The sequence below is a fragment of the Ylistrum balloti genome, unplaced genomic scaffold (genome assembly GCF_031769215.1).
Source record: "Ylistrum balloti isolate Yb309-2 unplaced genomic scaffold, AGI_CSIRO_Ybal_v1 Utg371528, whole genome shotgun sequence".
Classification (NCBI taxonomy): domain Eukaryota; kingdom Metazoa; phylum Mollusca; class Bivalvia; order Pectinida; family Pectinidae; genus Ylistrum; species Ylistrum balloti.
Window position 1 is genome coordinate 319,331 of NW_026782788.1, and position 14,438 is coordinate 333,768.

The 14,438-nt window shown below is 36.5% G+C and overlaps 1 protein-coding gene across 1 annotated transcript; it reads left to right on the top strand.

Moving 5' to 3' along the window:
- Window positions 1-1,140: 1,140 nt before the first annotated feature.
- LOC132562833 (tryptase-like) lies at window positions 1,141-13,653 on the top strand. The gene is made up of 6 exons (XM_060227606.1): window positions 1,141-1,230; window positions 7,110-7,596; window positions 8,914-8,950; window positions 10,586-10,730; window positions 12,762-12,919; window positions 13,097-13,653. The coding sequence occupies exons 1-6, from the start codon at window positions 1,215-1,217 to the stop codon at window positions 13,259-13,261; spliced, it is 1,008 nt and encodes a 335-aa protein (XP_060083589.1). The 5' UTR covers window positions 1,141-1,214; the 3' UTR covers window positions 13,262-13,653.
- The last annotated feature ends 785 nt before the right edge of the window (window positions 13,654-14,438 follow it).

Below are 14,438 nucleotides of genomic sequence, written 5' to 3' on the forward strand. Positions count from 1 at the left end.
AAGACTCCAGAATTATACTCAAGCGAAGCACCTTAGCAACTAGAAAGATATAAAATTCTTGACGCTATTAACCGAATCACGCCGTCAACTACTCCGTCAAAAAAGTAGTCCACATGTGTTTTATAAAATCGCCCGTTTTAAGTTTACTAGTACAAATTAAGATAACAAAGTGTATAAAACTACCAAAGGCCAAGATGCTATGTTGGAATTTATTTGATATTAAATTCTGTCTTACTTCTGGTGAAAAACACCGGAAGTGTATATCCTTAGTGTTAAAATAAGTGACTGGAACTTATCTCTTCTTGTCTTGCTCTCATTTTCTCTTTGAGTAGTTTCATGGACGCTTCTATATATAAATATATACTTAGCAGTAGGGAAGAAAGAGTGTCATGTATGAAGCAAGATGGCTGAATCTACTCATTATTCCGGATACGATATAACTACATGTATTTAACACATCACGTTGAAGGCATGTAGTATCATTGGCGTACCTTCCACAACAAAGAGGTCGCAACAGTAAGCTGGATACATATACACGTTGGTGATATATGCAGCACATAAAGTTCCCAGGGACGATATGTATGGATGGCGAGTCACTAAAGTGACAGATCCTAAAGATCAGGTTATGACAACGTTTATCTCCAGCAATTGTTTAACAATCATCGGTAATTATTGGACGAATCTCAACATGTATGTCAATTATTAAAACCACGCATTAACAGTCGTTTAGAAAATAACGACTGAATGCTCCCAATTAATCTCATCTAACTACCGAAAAACAACAGAACAAGCAGGTCCTAACTATAAGCTGATTATGGACATACATAGGTGACATATGAAGCACATAAAGATCCCAGGAGACGATATGTGTGGATGGCGTGTCACTATGGTGACAGATTCTAAAGATCAGGTTATGATAACGTTTATCTCCAGCAATTGTTTAACAATCATCGGTAATTATTGGAAGAATATCAACATGTATGTCAATTATTAAAACCACGAATTAACAGTCGTTTAGAAAATAACGACTGAACCTCTCACTTAATCCCATATGTTCACAAAAATACATGACCTAGTTCACATGTTTTCGATGTGATAATTGCACGTGTTGTAAAATTTCAGTTTGTTTCTGATATACACCACACCCATACAGGAAACTAGAGTTTGTACCTAGCAGACTGACATCAGCTAGAGGAATATTTCTACACGTGGAGATGTATCCAGCATACGGTATGTTATATATAACCTAGTCATTTTTATTAGAGAGAGAGGGGGGGGAGGGAGATTGCAAACACGAATGTTAAACATTTGCTTTTTCATTCTTAGTCTTCAGATGCTGAACAACAATACCTGTATTGTATTGTATTGTTATTGTATTGTTATTGTAATGTATTGTATTTGTATTGTATTGTATTGTATCGTATCGTATTTGTATTGTATTGTATTGTATTCTTATTTCTGTTAATCAACAAAAATCACTACTAGAATCAAATTCCACTAAAAAGTGAAGAGAATTTATAATCTATTTATCTCGATATAGGAAAGATTCACTTACCTGAGAAATACTCAAGACGTCGGAATTCACATAAAAACGGTATACCTGTTGTAAACATGCTCTCATTCACGATCTTTGTCAAACCGAAGTCCGAAAATCTTTTTTAATTCATTTATTACCATAAACCTTACGGTTTATCAGTACAGTGCATATACGTACAGTGTAAGTATAAATACAACTACAAACACATGATATACAAAGCTCACAACACACACAGACCACACATACCCGATTGAAGTGTAGAAAATAATTCCATCTATCAATCTATGTCTGTTTCTTACTGATACTAATATCTTTTCCTATATTCAACAAATCCTTAATATTTTTCTTTTTTCAAGAGTTGGATAAATTTACCCATGCTAGGTTTCAAATAATTTTTGTTTTCTTTTGATAAAACGTGTTCTAATATCTTTATAATGCTTATATCTTAAAACAAAATGATACTCATCCTCAATATCGCTACTTATACAATATGTGCACACTCGTCTGCTTCTAAAAGGTTCAGATAAGCACGCCCACAAAGTCCGCTCGGTGTGCTTCTGATCAATTGTCAGAAGGGTTTGTACCCAACGGGCTGAGATCTTTCTGACCGCAAAATCTTCCGTAAGAATGAAATGTACTTTTTCTAATGAAATCCCAACTGTAATGGCTATATACCTCTCTGCAAGTCGCCTTTCAGCATTAACAATACCATGGACTTAACTGACCATTTCTGGGGTTGCAACAGTGACAGGCGTTTTAGGACGGGCGTCATTCCCCAAGGCTCTGCCGCGATTAAATTCCGTCACCCACCTCTTCTCTGAAACAAATGAAGGGGCGTCATTTTCTAGTGTTGCTACCATATCAGTTTGGGTATCCTTTGGTGCTAGACTTTTCTTATGCAAATATTTAATCACCCATTCTTCCAGCGATTTTGTCCATTTTACAAAGGCCACTTGCCTTATCTATTTCACATGCTACCTCTTCGACATAAAATGACCAAATGACACTACTCTCCAATACACAACCTTAAATAGTCAGTGAATAGTAGAGCTCAATCAAAAAGGACATCTCTGCTTTACGTCTTCAAAATAAGGCTCACAACTTATCATTCAGCCGTCGTAAATGTCCTTAGGTCGTTGATAATCTGCTTCCCGGACTTTACCAGCCAGAAGTGTTTTACGTGTTCTAATAAATTCTACCTCTGAGGCCTTGAATAAGGATGAAGACCACTTCTTTTCTCAAACGTTGCTAGGTTTCATCCAAGAGACTCACTCGCCAAATATCATGTTTCTAAGCCCTTTGATTTATCAAAAGAAGTTGTATTAAGGTTTTAACAAATCTGAGCCCTGTGACCTTGAATATAAGTCAAGGTAATTCCTGATTGGTTGGGCTACATCCTTAACACCTTATAGCCAAATTCCATGCTTCTACGCTTTTTAGTTAGTGAGCAGCTGTTTAAAAGTTTTATCAAACTTAACCCATGTAACTATGAATATGGGTCAGAGTAATTTTTTCGCGTAATTTGTCGGTTTCAACTCAGCAACCTACAAACCAAATATGAATTTCACCTCATGGTTATTGAAAAGAAGGGCAAAATGAGCTAAAACGACGAAACTACTCCCCGGTTTTACGGAAAGTTTGGGAGGTTTGCACCTTCCAACACTAATGTTCTACAGGATAAGAGAACTGATAAATGTATTCGATATTGTCAGTATGTTTAACTGCTCAGAAAAACGAAATTAATTCCAATGGAAACAATACAAATAGAACTAGGGTTCAACAATACAAATATAACTAGGGGTCAACAATAAAAAAAGAACTAGGGGTCAACAATACAAATATAACTAGGGGTCAACAATACAAATATAACTAGGGGTCAACAATACAAATATAACTAGGGGTCAACAATACAAATATAACTAGGGGTCAACAATACAAATAGAACTAGGGGTCAACAATACAAATATAACTAGGGGTCAACAATACAAATATAACTAGGGGTCAACAATACAAATATAACTAGGGGTCAACAATAAAAAAGAACTAGGGGTCAACAATACAAATATAACTAGGGGTCAAAAATACAAATATTACTAGGGGTCAACAATACAAATATAACTAGGGGTCAACAATACAGATAGAACTAGGGGTCAGCAGTACAGATAGAACTAGGGGTCAACAATACAAATAGAACTAGGGGTCAACAATACAAATAGAACTAGGGGTCAACAATACAGATAGAACTAGGGGTCAACAATACAAATATAACTAGGGGTCAACAATACAAATAGAACTAGGGGTCAACAATACAAATAGAACTAGGGGTCAACAATACATATAGAACTAGGGGTCAACAATACAAATATAACTAGGGGTCAACAATACAGAAAGAACTAGGGGTCAGCAGTACAGATAGAACTAGGGGTCACTATAAGAAACTGTTTAAGAAACGATGCCATCAGGGTATTAGAAAATACTTTTCAGCCAACGAGTCATAGATAAAGGGAACAGTATAACACTAAACTCTGTAAAGGGAACAGTATAACACAAAACTCTGTAAAGGGAACAGTATAACAAAATACTCTGTAAAGGGAACAGTATAACAAAATACTCTGTAAAGGGAACAGTATAACACAAGACTCTGTAAAGGGAACAGTATAACACAAAACTCTGTAAAGGGAACAGTATAACACAATACTCTGTAAAGGGAACAGTATAACACAAGACTCTGTAAAGGGAACAGTATAACAAAATACTCTGTAAAGGGAACAGTATAACACAAAACTCTGTAAAGGGAACAGTATAACACAAGACTCTGTAAAGGGAACAGTATAACACTAAACTCTGTAAAGGGAACAGTATAACACAAAACTCTGTAAAGGGAACAGTATAACACAAGACTCTGTAAAGGGAACAGTATAACACAATACTCTGTAAAGGGAACAGTATAACACAAGACTCTGTAAAGGGGACAGTATAACAAAATACTCTGTAAAGGGAACAGTATAACACAATACTCTGTAAAGGGAACAGTATAACACAATACTCTGTAAAGGGAACAGTATAACACAATACTCTGTAAAGGGGACAGTATAACAAAATACTCTGTAAAGGGAACAGTATAACACAAGACTCTGTAAAGGGGACAGTATAACAAAATACTCTGTAAAGGGAACAGTATAACAAAATACTCTGTAAAGGGAACAGTATAACAAAATACTCTGTAAAGGGAACAGTATAACACAAGACTCTGTAAAGGGAACAGTATAACACAAGACTCTGTAAAGGGAACAGTATAACAAAATACTCTGTAAAGGGAACAGTATAACACAATACTCTGTAAAGGGAACAGTATAACAAAATACTCTGTAAAGGGAACAGTATAACACAAAACTCTGTAAAGGGAACAGTATAACACAATACTCTGTAAAGGGAACAGTATAACACAAGACTCTGTAAAGGGAACAGTATAACACAAGACTCTGTAAAGGGAACAGTATAACAAAATACAAAGGGAACAAAATACTCTGTAAAGGGAACAGTATAACACAATACTCTGTAAAGGGGACAGTATAACAAAATACTCTGTAAAGGGAACAGTATAACACACTCTGTAAAGGGAACAGTATAACAAAATACTCTGTAAAGGGAACAGTATAACACAAAACTCTGTAAAGGGAACAGTAGAACACAAAACTCTGTAAAGGGAACAGTATAACACAAGACTCTGTAAAGGGAACAGTATAACACAATACTCTGTAAAGGGAACAGTATAACACTAAACTCTGTAAAGGGAACAGTATAACACAAAACTCTGTAAAGGGAACAGTATAACAAAATACTCTGTAAAGGGAACAGTATAACACTAAACTCTGTAAAGGGAACAGTATAACACAATACTCTGTAAAGGGGACAGTATAACACAATACAGTATAACAAAATACTCTGTAAAGGGAACAGTATAACACAATACTCTGTAAAGGGAACAGTATAACACAATACTCTGTAAAGGGAACAGTATAACACAGTAAAGGGAACAGTATAACAAAATACTCTGTAAAGGGAACAGTATAACAAAATACTCTGTAAAGGGAAAACTAAAAAACACAACTCTGTACTGCAGACACTATAACAAAAAACTCTGTACAGGGAACAGTATAACAAAATACTCTGTAAAGGGAACAGTATAACAAAATACTCTGTAAAGGGAACAGTATAACACAAAACTCTGTAAAGGGAACAGTACAACACAATACTCTGTAAAGGGGACAGTATAACACAAGACTCTGTAAAGGGAACAGTATAACACAATACTCTGTAAAGGGAACAGTATAACAAAATACTCTGTAAAGGGAACAGTATAACAAAATACTCTGTAAAGGGAACAGTATAACACAAAACTCTGTAAAGGGAACAGTATAACACAATACTCTGTAAAGGGAACAGTATAACACAATACTCTGTAAAGGGAACAGTATAACAAAATACTCTGTAAAGGGAACAGTATAACAAAATACTCTGTAAAGGGAACAGTATAACAAAATACTCTGTAAAGGGAACAGTATAACAAAATACTCTGTAAAGGGAACAGTATAACACAAGACTCTGTAAAGGGAACAGTATAACAAAATACTCTGTAAAGGGAACAGTATAACACAAGACTCTGTAAAGGGAACAGTATAACAAAATACTCTGTAAAGGGGACAGTATAACACAATACTCTGTAAAGGGAACAGTATAACACTAAACTCTGTAAAGGGAACAGTATAACAAAATACTCTGTAAAGGGAACAGTATAACACAATACTCTGTAAAACTCTGTAAAGTACTCTGTAACACAATACTCTGTAAAGGGGACAGTATAACACAAGACTCTGTAAAGGGGACAGTATAACACAATACTCTGTAAAGGGAACAGTATAACACAAGACTCTGTAAAGGGGACAGTATAACACAAGACTCTGTAAAGGGAACACTCTGTAAAGGGAACAGTATAACAGTATAACAATACTCTGTAAAGGGAACAGTATAACACAATACTCTGTAAAGGGAACAGTATAACAAAATACTCTGTAAAGGGAACAGTATAACACAATACTCTGTAAAGGGAACAGTATAACACAATACTCTGTAAAGGGAACAGTATAACACAAGACTCTGTAAAGGGAACAGTATAACAAAATACTCTGTAAAGGGAACAGTATAACAAAATACTCTGTAAAGGGAACAGTATAACACAAAACTCTGTAAAGGGAACAGTATAACACAATACTCTGTAAAGGGGACAGTATAACACAAGACTCTGTAAAGGGGACAGTATAACACAATACTCTGTAAAAGAGAACACCTTGAAATAACTTTAGATGATCCCTAAAAAATTGTTAACTTTGATTAGCAGCTTGATCCACTTCATAAGTTATATACCGCAGCAGATTATTGCTCCTGTATATACTTTGTTATTCCACGTGTAAATAATATGAATATAGATACTCACAGTCTTATTACTTCACTAATAGACGGCCATTTTGTTGTCATCAAACCATATTATAAATGCTGGTTCCTATAATTTCAGTGATTATAATAACAGTCCTTGTTCTGGTATGCAATGGCTCTTGTGTTAGCCCGGAGGATGAGATTCAGCAAGTGAAAGAACAACTACAAGTGTTCGTCGACAAGTTAGTTCTAAACAACGACGGGGAGAAACGGGACGTGACAGGGCAGACAACAGCATCTGACGACCTCAATGCCGAGGACCATGGGGAGAAACGGGACGTGACAGGGCAGAAGACAGCATCTGACGACCTCAATGCTGAGGACCATGGGGAGAAACAGGACGTGACAGGGCAGAAGACAGCATCTGACGACCTCAAAGCTGAGGACCATGGGAAACGTGTGGTAGGAGGCACGCCCATGGGGCGGAACCAATGGCCATGGCTCGTCTCTCTTCATTTCTTACGCCCATTCTGGTTTACGGAGAAAACTGGCATGCGACATTTGTGTGGTGGCACTCTCATCAGCACAAACCCCGAGTGGGTCATCACTGCTGCACACTGCGTCAGGTAATGTCCACCAGGGGAGGGTTATTTCAGAAAATGTTTAATTCAGGTATGTGTGTCAGGGGGCGGGTCATTCCTGGCATATCTTTACTTTCGGTATGCTCATCAAGGCACAAACTGTATCTGATAATCTTTACTTCAGGTATGTCCATCCGGGGAAGGGCTGTTCCTGGTACAATTTTACTTTGGGTATGTCCATCCGGGGACGAGCCATTTCCAGTACATCCGGCACTTCCGGTACTTTAGTTATATCCATCTTGGGATGTGCCATTCGCGGTGTATTTTTTTATTCAGGTAATGTAATTGTAATTGGGATCTCTTCTCTGGTATTGCCGATGGATTAGAATACTTCTAATGTACATCAGATGAAAACTGCATTTGACTTTGTAATGTACTTGATAACTTGTTGAATCAAATGTTGAATTTATCTTTATCTATTTAATGACATTAAACAAGTAAGCATTTTTTGTGATAACAAAAATACCATCACTGACGAGTCTTAGAAGGACGAAACAGATGTATGATGTAGCATCATTGACGAGGCTTAGAAGGACGAAACAGATGTATGATGTAGCATCACTGACGAGTCCTAGACGGACCAAAAAACTGTATGATGTAGTATCACTGACGACGCTTAGAAGGACGAAACAGCTGTATGATGTAGTATCACTGACGAGTCCCAGGACGAAACAGCTGTATGATGTAGTATCACTGACGAGTCCCAGGACGAAACAGCTGTATGATGTAGTATCACTGACGAGTCCCAGGACGAAACAGCTGTATGATGTAGTATCACTGACGAGTCCCAGGACGAAACAGCTGTATGATGTAGTATCACTGACTAGTCCCAGGACGAAACAGCTGTATGATGTAGTATCACTGACGAGTCCCAGGACGAAATAGCTGTATGATGTAGTATCACTGACGAGTCCCAGGACGAAACAGCTGTATGATGTAGTATCACTGACGAGTCCCAGGACGAAATAGCTGTATGATGTAGTATCACTGACGAGTCCCAGAACGAAACAGAAGTCTTTTGTACAATCCGCCTCTTCGGCAGGCCTGCTAAGGGTATATCGTAAACATTTATAAGATACAGATAAAATAATGTTTTGGCTTTTCTCCCGAATGTATTTAAAGTTGTTATTATTTTGTGTCTTTTGTACAATCCGCCTCTTCGGCAGGCCTGCTAAGGGTATATCAGAGTATATCTGACTGCTGAATAAAGTATGCAAGGTGGACAAGTTCCTTGTATAACATGATAAATATGATGTGTACAGAAATGATTTATAGTATTAACACGGAGAAAAATCTTTACAGTGAAGAGATGAACGCAGGCTTAGGTAACCCGAAACATATTCTAATATCTTGATGTTGTACACAAAGTCAATATCTGCCATATTCTACATTCAATATCTTGATGTTGGAGGTTATAATAGGAGAACACAACCAGTACCAGACAGATGTTGTACACAAAGGTCTGCCATATTCTACAGTCAATATCTTGATGTTGTACACATTGACGTCAAATCCATATACACACGAACTTACACAAAGTCAATGTATATTCACAAAATAAGCAATAAAGTCAATGTCTGCCATATTCTACAGTCAATATCTTGATGTTGTACACAAAGTCAATGTCTGCCATATTCTACAGTCAATATCTTGATGTTGTACACAAAGTCAATGTCTGCCATATTCTACAGTCAATATCTTGATGTTGTACACAAAGTCAATATCTGCCATATTCTACAGTCAATATCTTGATGATGTACACAATAAAGTCAATATCTGCCATATTCTACAGTCAATATCTTGATGTTGTACACAAAGTCAATATCTGCCATATTCTACAGTCAATATCTTGATGTTGTACACAAAGTCAATGTCTGCCATATTCTACAGTCAATATCTTGATGTTGTACACAATAAAGTCAATATCTGCCATATTCTACAGTCAATATCTTGATGTTGTACACAATAAAGTCAATGTCTGCCATATTCTACAGTCAATATCTTGATGTTGTACACAAAGTCAATGTCTGCCATATTCTACAGTCAATATCTTGATGTTGTACACAAAGTCAATATCTGCCATATTCTACAGTCAATATCTTGATGTTGTACACAAAGTCAATGTCTGCCATATTCTACAGTCAATATCTTGATGTTGTACACAAAGTCAATATCTGCCATATTCTACAGTCAATATCTTGATGTTGTACACAAAGTCAATATCTGCCATATTCTACAGTCAATATATGTTGTACACAAAGTCAATGTTGCCATATTCTACACAAAGTCAATGTCTGCCATATTCTACAGTCAATATCTTATCTGCCATATGTACATAAAGTACACAATAAAGTCAATGTCTGCCATATTCTACAGTCAATATCTTGATGTAGTACACAATAAAGTCAATGTCTGCCATATTCGACGCTTAATATATTGATATGTTGTACACAATAAAGACGTTATTTTACCGTACATGCTGTAGCAAACACCCTGCTATATATTTTGGACACGTTATTGTATACGCTGTAGCAAACACCCTGCTATATATTTTAGACATGTTATTTTACCGTATACGCTGTAGCAAACACCCTGCTATATATTTTGGACATGTTATTGTCTACACTGTAGTAAACACCCTGCTATATATTTTGGACATGTTATTGTATACGCTGTAGCAAACACCCTGCTATATATTTTGGACATGTTATTGTATACGCTGTAGTAAACGCCCTGCTATATATTTTAGACATGTTACTTTACCGTATACGCTGTAGCAAACACCCTGCTATATATTTTGGACATGTTATTGTATACGCTGTAGTAAACACCCTGTTATATATTTTAGACATGTTACTTTACCGTATACGCTGTAGTAAACACCCTGCTATATATTTTGGACATGTTATTGTATACGCTGTAGTAAACACCCTGCTATATATTTTGGACATCTTACTTTACCGTATACTTTGTAGTAAACACCCTGCTATATGACATCGCTCTACTGAAGTTAATGCCTGTCGAACTGCTACAACTTGAAGACACAGCCGATCTAGATGAAGGTGAATTCGCCCCTGGCCAGCTGTGCTCTGTTGCCGGATGGGGACAAGTTTCTTACCGTAAGTTGCGACCATGTTGCTGTAAATATTTTGCTTTTTAACCTTCTGTGTCCACTTCATTTTATATTATTCGCAAAATGTCCAACAACGTTGTATCTCCCAAAACTGATAGAAATTTATTACGATTGGTCAATAGAACATGAATATGAATGTGATAAGTATAATACTTAAAGCTAAACATCAAGCCCACAATTTTAACAGGAATTGTAGATGTCATCTCAAAGTTGTGTCAATGTTCTTTTATATTAGTGTTTTGATGCTATATGTAAAATTTGAACATGAAGTACAGCTTACTTTGTGGGGGCTTTAACAATTTTGTGACTGGAAGCTTTTAACAATAATGATCTGTGGTGAGAATTTCTTGTAATTTTTGTTACTCTCTAAGTTGGGACATTGGACCTTAATTAGGAGTAAAAATTCTATATATATCTATTTGAAAGCTAGTGATGAAAGTATTAAGTCTCTTCATCAGTTAGTACTGTAGTTAGTATGTCTATAATCTGCAGGTAAATCAAAATTTTAGGACTGCTGAAACTACAATTTGCTTATTTGAATCCAAGTATAGTACATGCAAGAACTGTGACATTGTATATTTGAGAAAACCAGATAGAGGTGAAATCCCAAGAAGGTAAAGAATTCACTCGATCAGAACATCCAGTTCAGGATCAATAAATTAATTTGCAGATAATTCCACAAAGCCAGATCATATCACTGACTGGGACAATTCCAAAAGAGTTGACATGGAAAATACTCCTTTCAGGTGGCTGGTTAAGGAGGCCATCTGGATACACCATAGTGGGTCTGAACTAAATAGGGACAAGTCCAAATACTCTCACACATCTATGACAAAGTGTTAAACAAAGCATAGCTGAATTCACTACAGTATATGGTTACTATATGGTGTATTTTTTGTCTATAATCTGTTTACCATCTTGTCACACTACTTTGGACCTTAGTGTACTTGGGATTATAGTACAGCCGAAAAAATTAGTGGATTCCACACCATCTGTACACAACATACGTCAGTACTAGTGCGCTCCACACTGGTCATTTGTCTGATGAAGTTGACCGTGTAGTCATTTCAGCAATAACACTAATGTACAGGCATTCCTTCATTTCTGCAGTAACACTGATGTACAGGCATTTCTTCATTTCTGCAATAACACTGATGTACAGGCATTCCTTCATTTCTGCAATAACACTGATGTACAGGCATTCCTTCATTTCTGCAATAACACTGATGTACAGGCATTTCTTCATTTCTGCAATAACACTGATGTACAGGCATTTCTTCATTTCTGCAATAACACTGATGTACAGGCATTTCTTCATTTCTGCAATAACACTGATGTACAGGCATTTCTTCATTTCTGCAATAACACTGATGTACAGGCATTTCTTCATTTCTGCAATAACACTAATGTACAGGCATTTCTTCATTTCTGCAATAACACTGATGTACAGGCATTTCTTCATTTCTGCAATAACACTGATGTACAGGCATTTCTTCATTTCTGCAATAACACTGATGTACAGGCATTTCTTCATTTCTGCAATAACACTGATGTACAGGCATTTCTTCATTTCTGCAATAACACTGATGTACAGGCATTTCTTCATTTCTGCAATAACACTGATGTACAGGCATTTCTTCATTTCTGCAATAACACTGATGTACAGGCATTTCTTCATTTCTGCAATAACACTAATGTACAGGCATTTCTTCATTTCTGCAATAACACTGATGTACAGGCATTTCTTCATTTCTGCAATAACACTGATGTACAGGCATTTCTTCATTTCTGCAATAACACTGATGTACAGGCAGTCATAAACAGTTCTGATAATGACAAATATAGAAGTACTTCTATGAGATTTGTCCTTTTCAAAACTATCAACAGAACGATTCAACAACTTCATATATAGAATGATTATCTTAAGAAATAATCTACTGACACCGAACCGTTAGCTTAACAAAGTTCTGATCAATATGCCATATACCATTGGTAACAGTGAACTTTGACCTTACAGGACCCAAGGGTTGGGGAAATTTCATTCCCCTGATAGCCTCTGTTTCTTTGGTGGACACCGACGTATGCAGTGAGCAGTATGAAGCAGTAGAGACAGAGTTTTATATAGATCAGTCAACAATATGTGCTGCCTCAGATGAAGGTCATGATGCATGCTTGGTAAGCTGCTTAAAATCAATGTTTCTATTGATAACTGATTAAAACAATTACTATCTGTGAACTTCAAATTGACAAGATTTAAAATATTTATTTTGTAATGGATCACCTTTATGAATTTCATTTACAGATTTGTGAAATGTGTCTTTTGTATGTATGGTAATAGAAGTCATATTCTAGGGTGACTCCGGAGGACCGTTGATGTGTCAGAGCCCTAGCGATGACCGCTGGAAATTAGTGGGAGTGGTTTCCAGCGGCTACGAATGTGGAATGAAGGACTTCCCAGGAATCTACACACGTATAAACTACTACAGGAGCTGGATTGACAGAGTAATGGAAGCATGACACTCTCACCTGGAGGAGTGAAAAATGACACAATACCACAGAGTGACATTCCAATACACTGAGTTATAACTGTCTTACTGAAGTTTCTGTTACATTTCATATGTATCATCTTCACAAACAACAATTCCTTGTAAATTTGAGGGATTTCATTTTAATTTGAGGTTAAATATAAAACAAAATGAGTATTAAGAAAAATGTGGTTATTTCTTTGTGATGTTAGAAGTTGATAACAATTAAAAAACCTGAGTTATTATCAAATGCACTTATTGTTTTCATGATGTTATCATACTCTGGAGCCTTCTGACTGTTCCATCGTCTGTGACAATGGATCCGATTAACTACATGCTGACCACTTGACCTTGTGATATTTCAAATAAACCATCTGACCCGTTATTGGCTTGCAGTTCTGATATAATTAGCTCAACAAAAAAACTCATTATATGCCCAACTTTGATTCATATCCACAAGCAATGCTATTGAATTCCAGGATTAAACAGTTCTCCCTTCAGGACCCCTCATCTGAAGCCTGGGTAATGATGATCATGACAGACCTTGTTTTGTAATTTGAATTGTTTTCTTCAAAGGATCACCCTGGCCAAGAGAAGTCAACATCTACCATTAGCATGCACTTACCTAGCACGACTTTAACACTTTTCACATTTGTACAGCTCTTCAACCTTTTATCGAGGTTGAGAAATTCAGGCCTGTCCTGTTCCCCTGGTAATCCTTCAACAGGGTCAATTTTACTACTTAGGTTCTGTAGCAAGAGAGCAAGACATGCCTGAATTTCAATCAGATTCTACAAGGGCTTTACAACTGTGAAAACAAATTTAGTTCTAACATTTATAAAATATTTTCAAATTTTTTGCCTATTTGAGGCCCCTCTCTTGGCCCCCAATTTTGAACGGCTTTCAGAAAAAAAAAAAAAAAAACAGCAACCAATGGAAAAAGAAAATATGGTTGAAATCAAGTAAGCATTTTTTTCAAAATATGTCATTCCTTTAAACTTTACACTCTCCCTGCCAGGGGGCAAAAGTACACAACCATTCCAAAAGTTAACTGGCACTCAAGACTGTACTCAACCATTCCAGAGTTGATGGGCACTCAAGACTGTACACAAACATTCCAGAGTTGATGGGCACTCAAGACTGTACACAACCATTCCAGAGTTGACTGG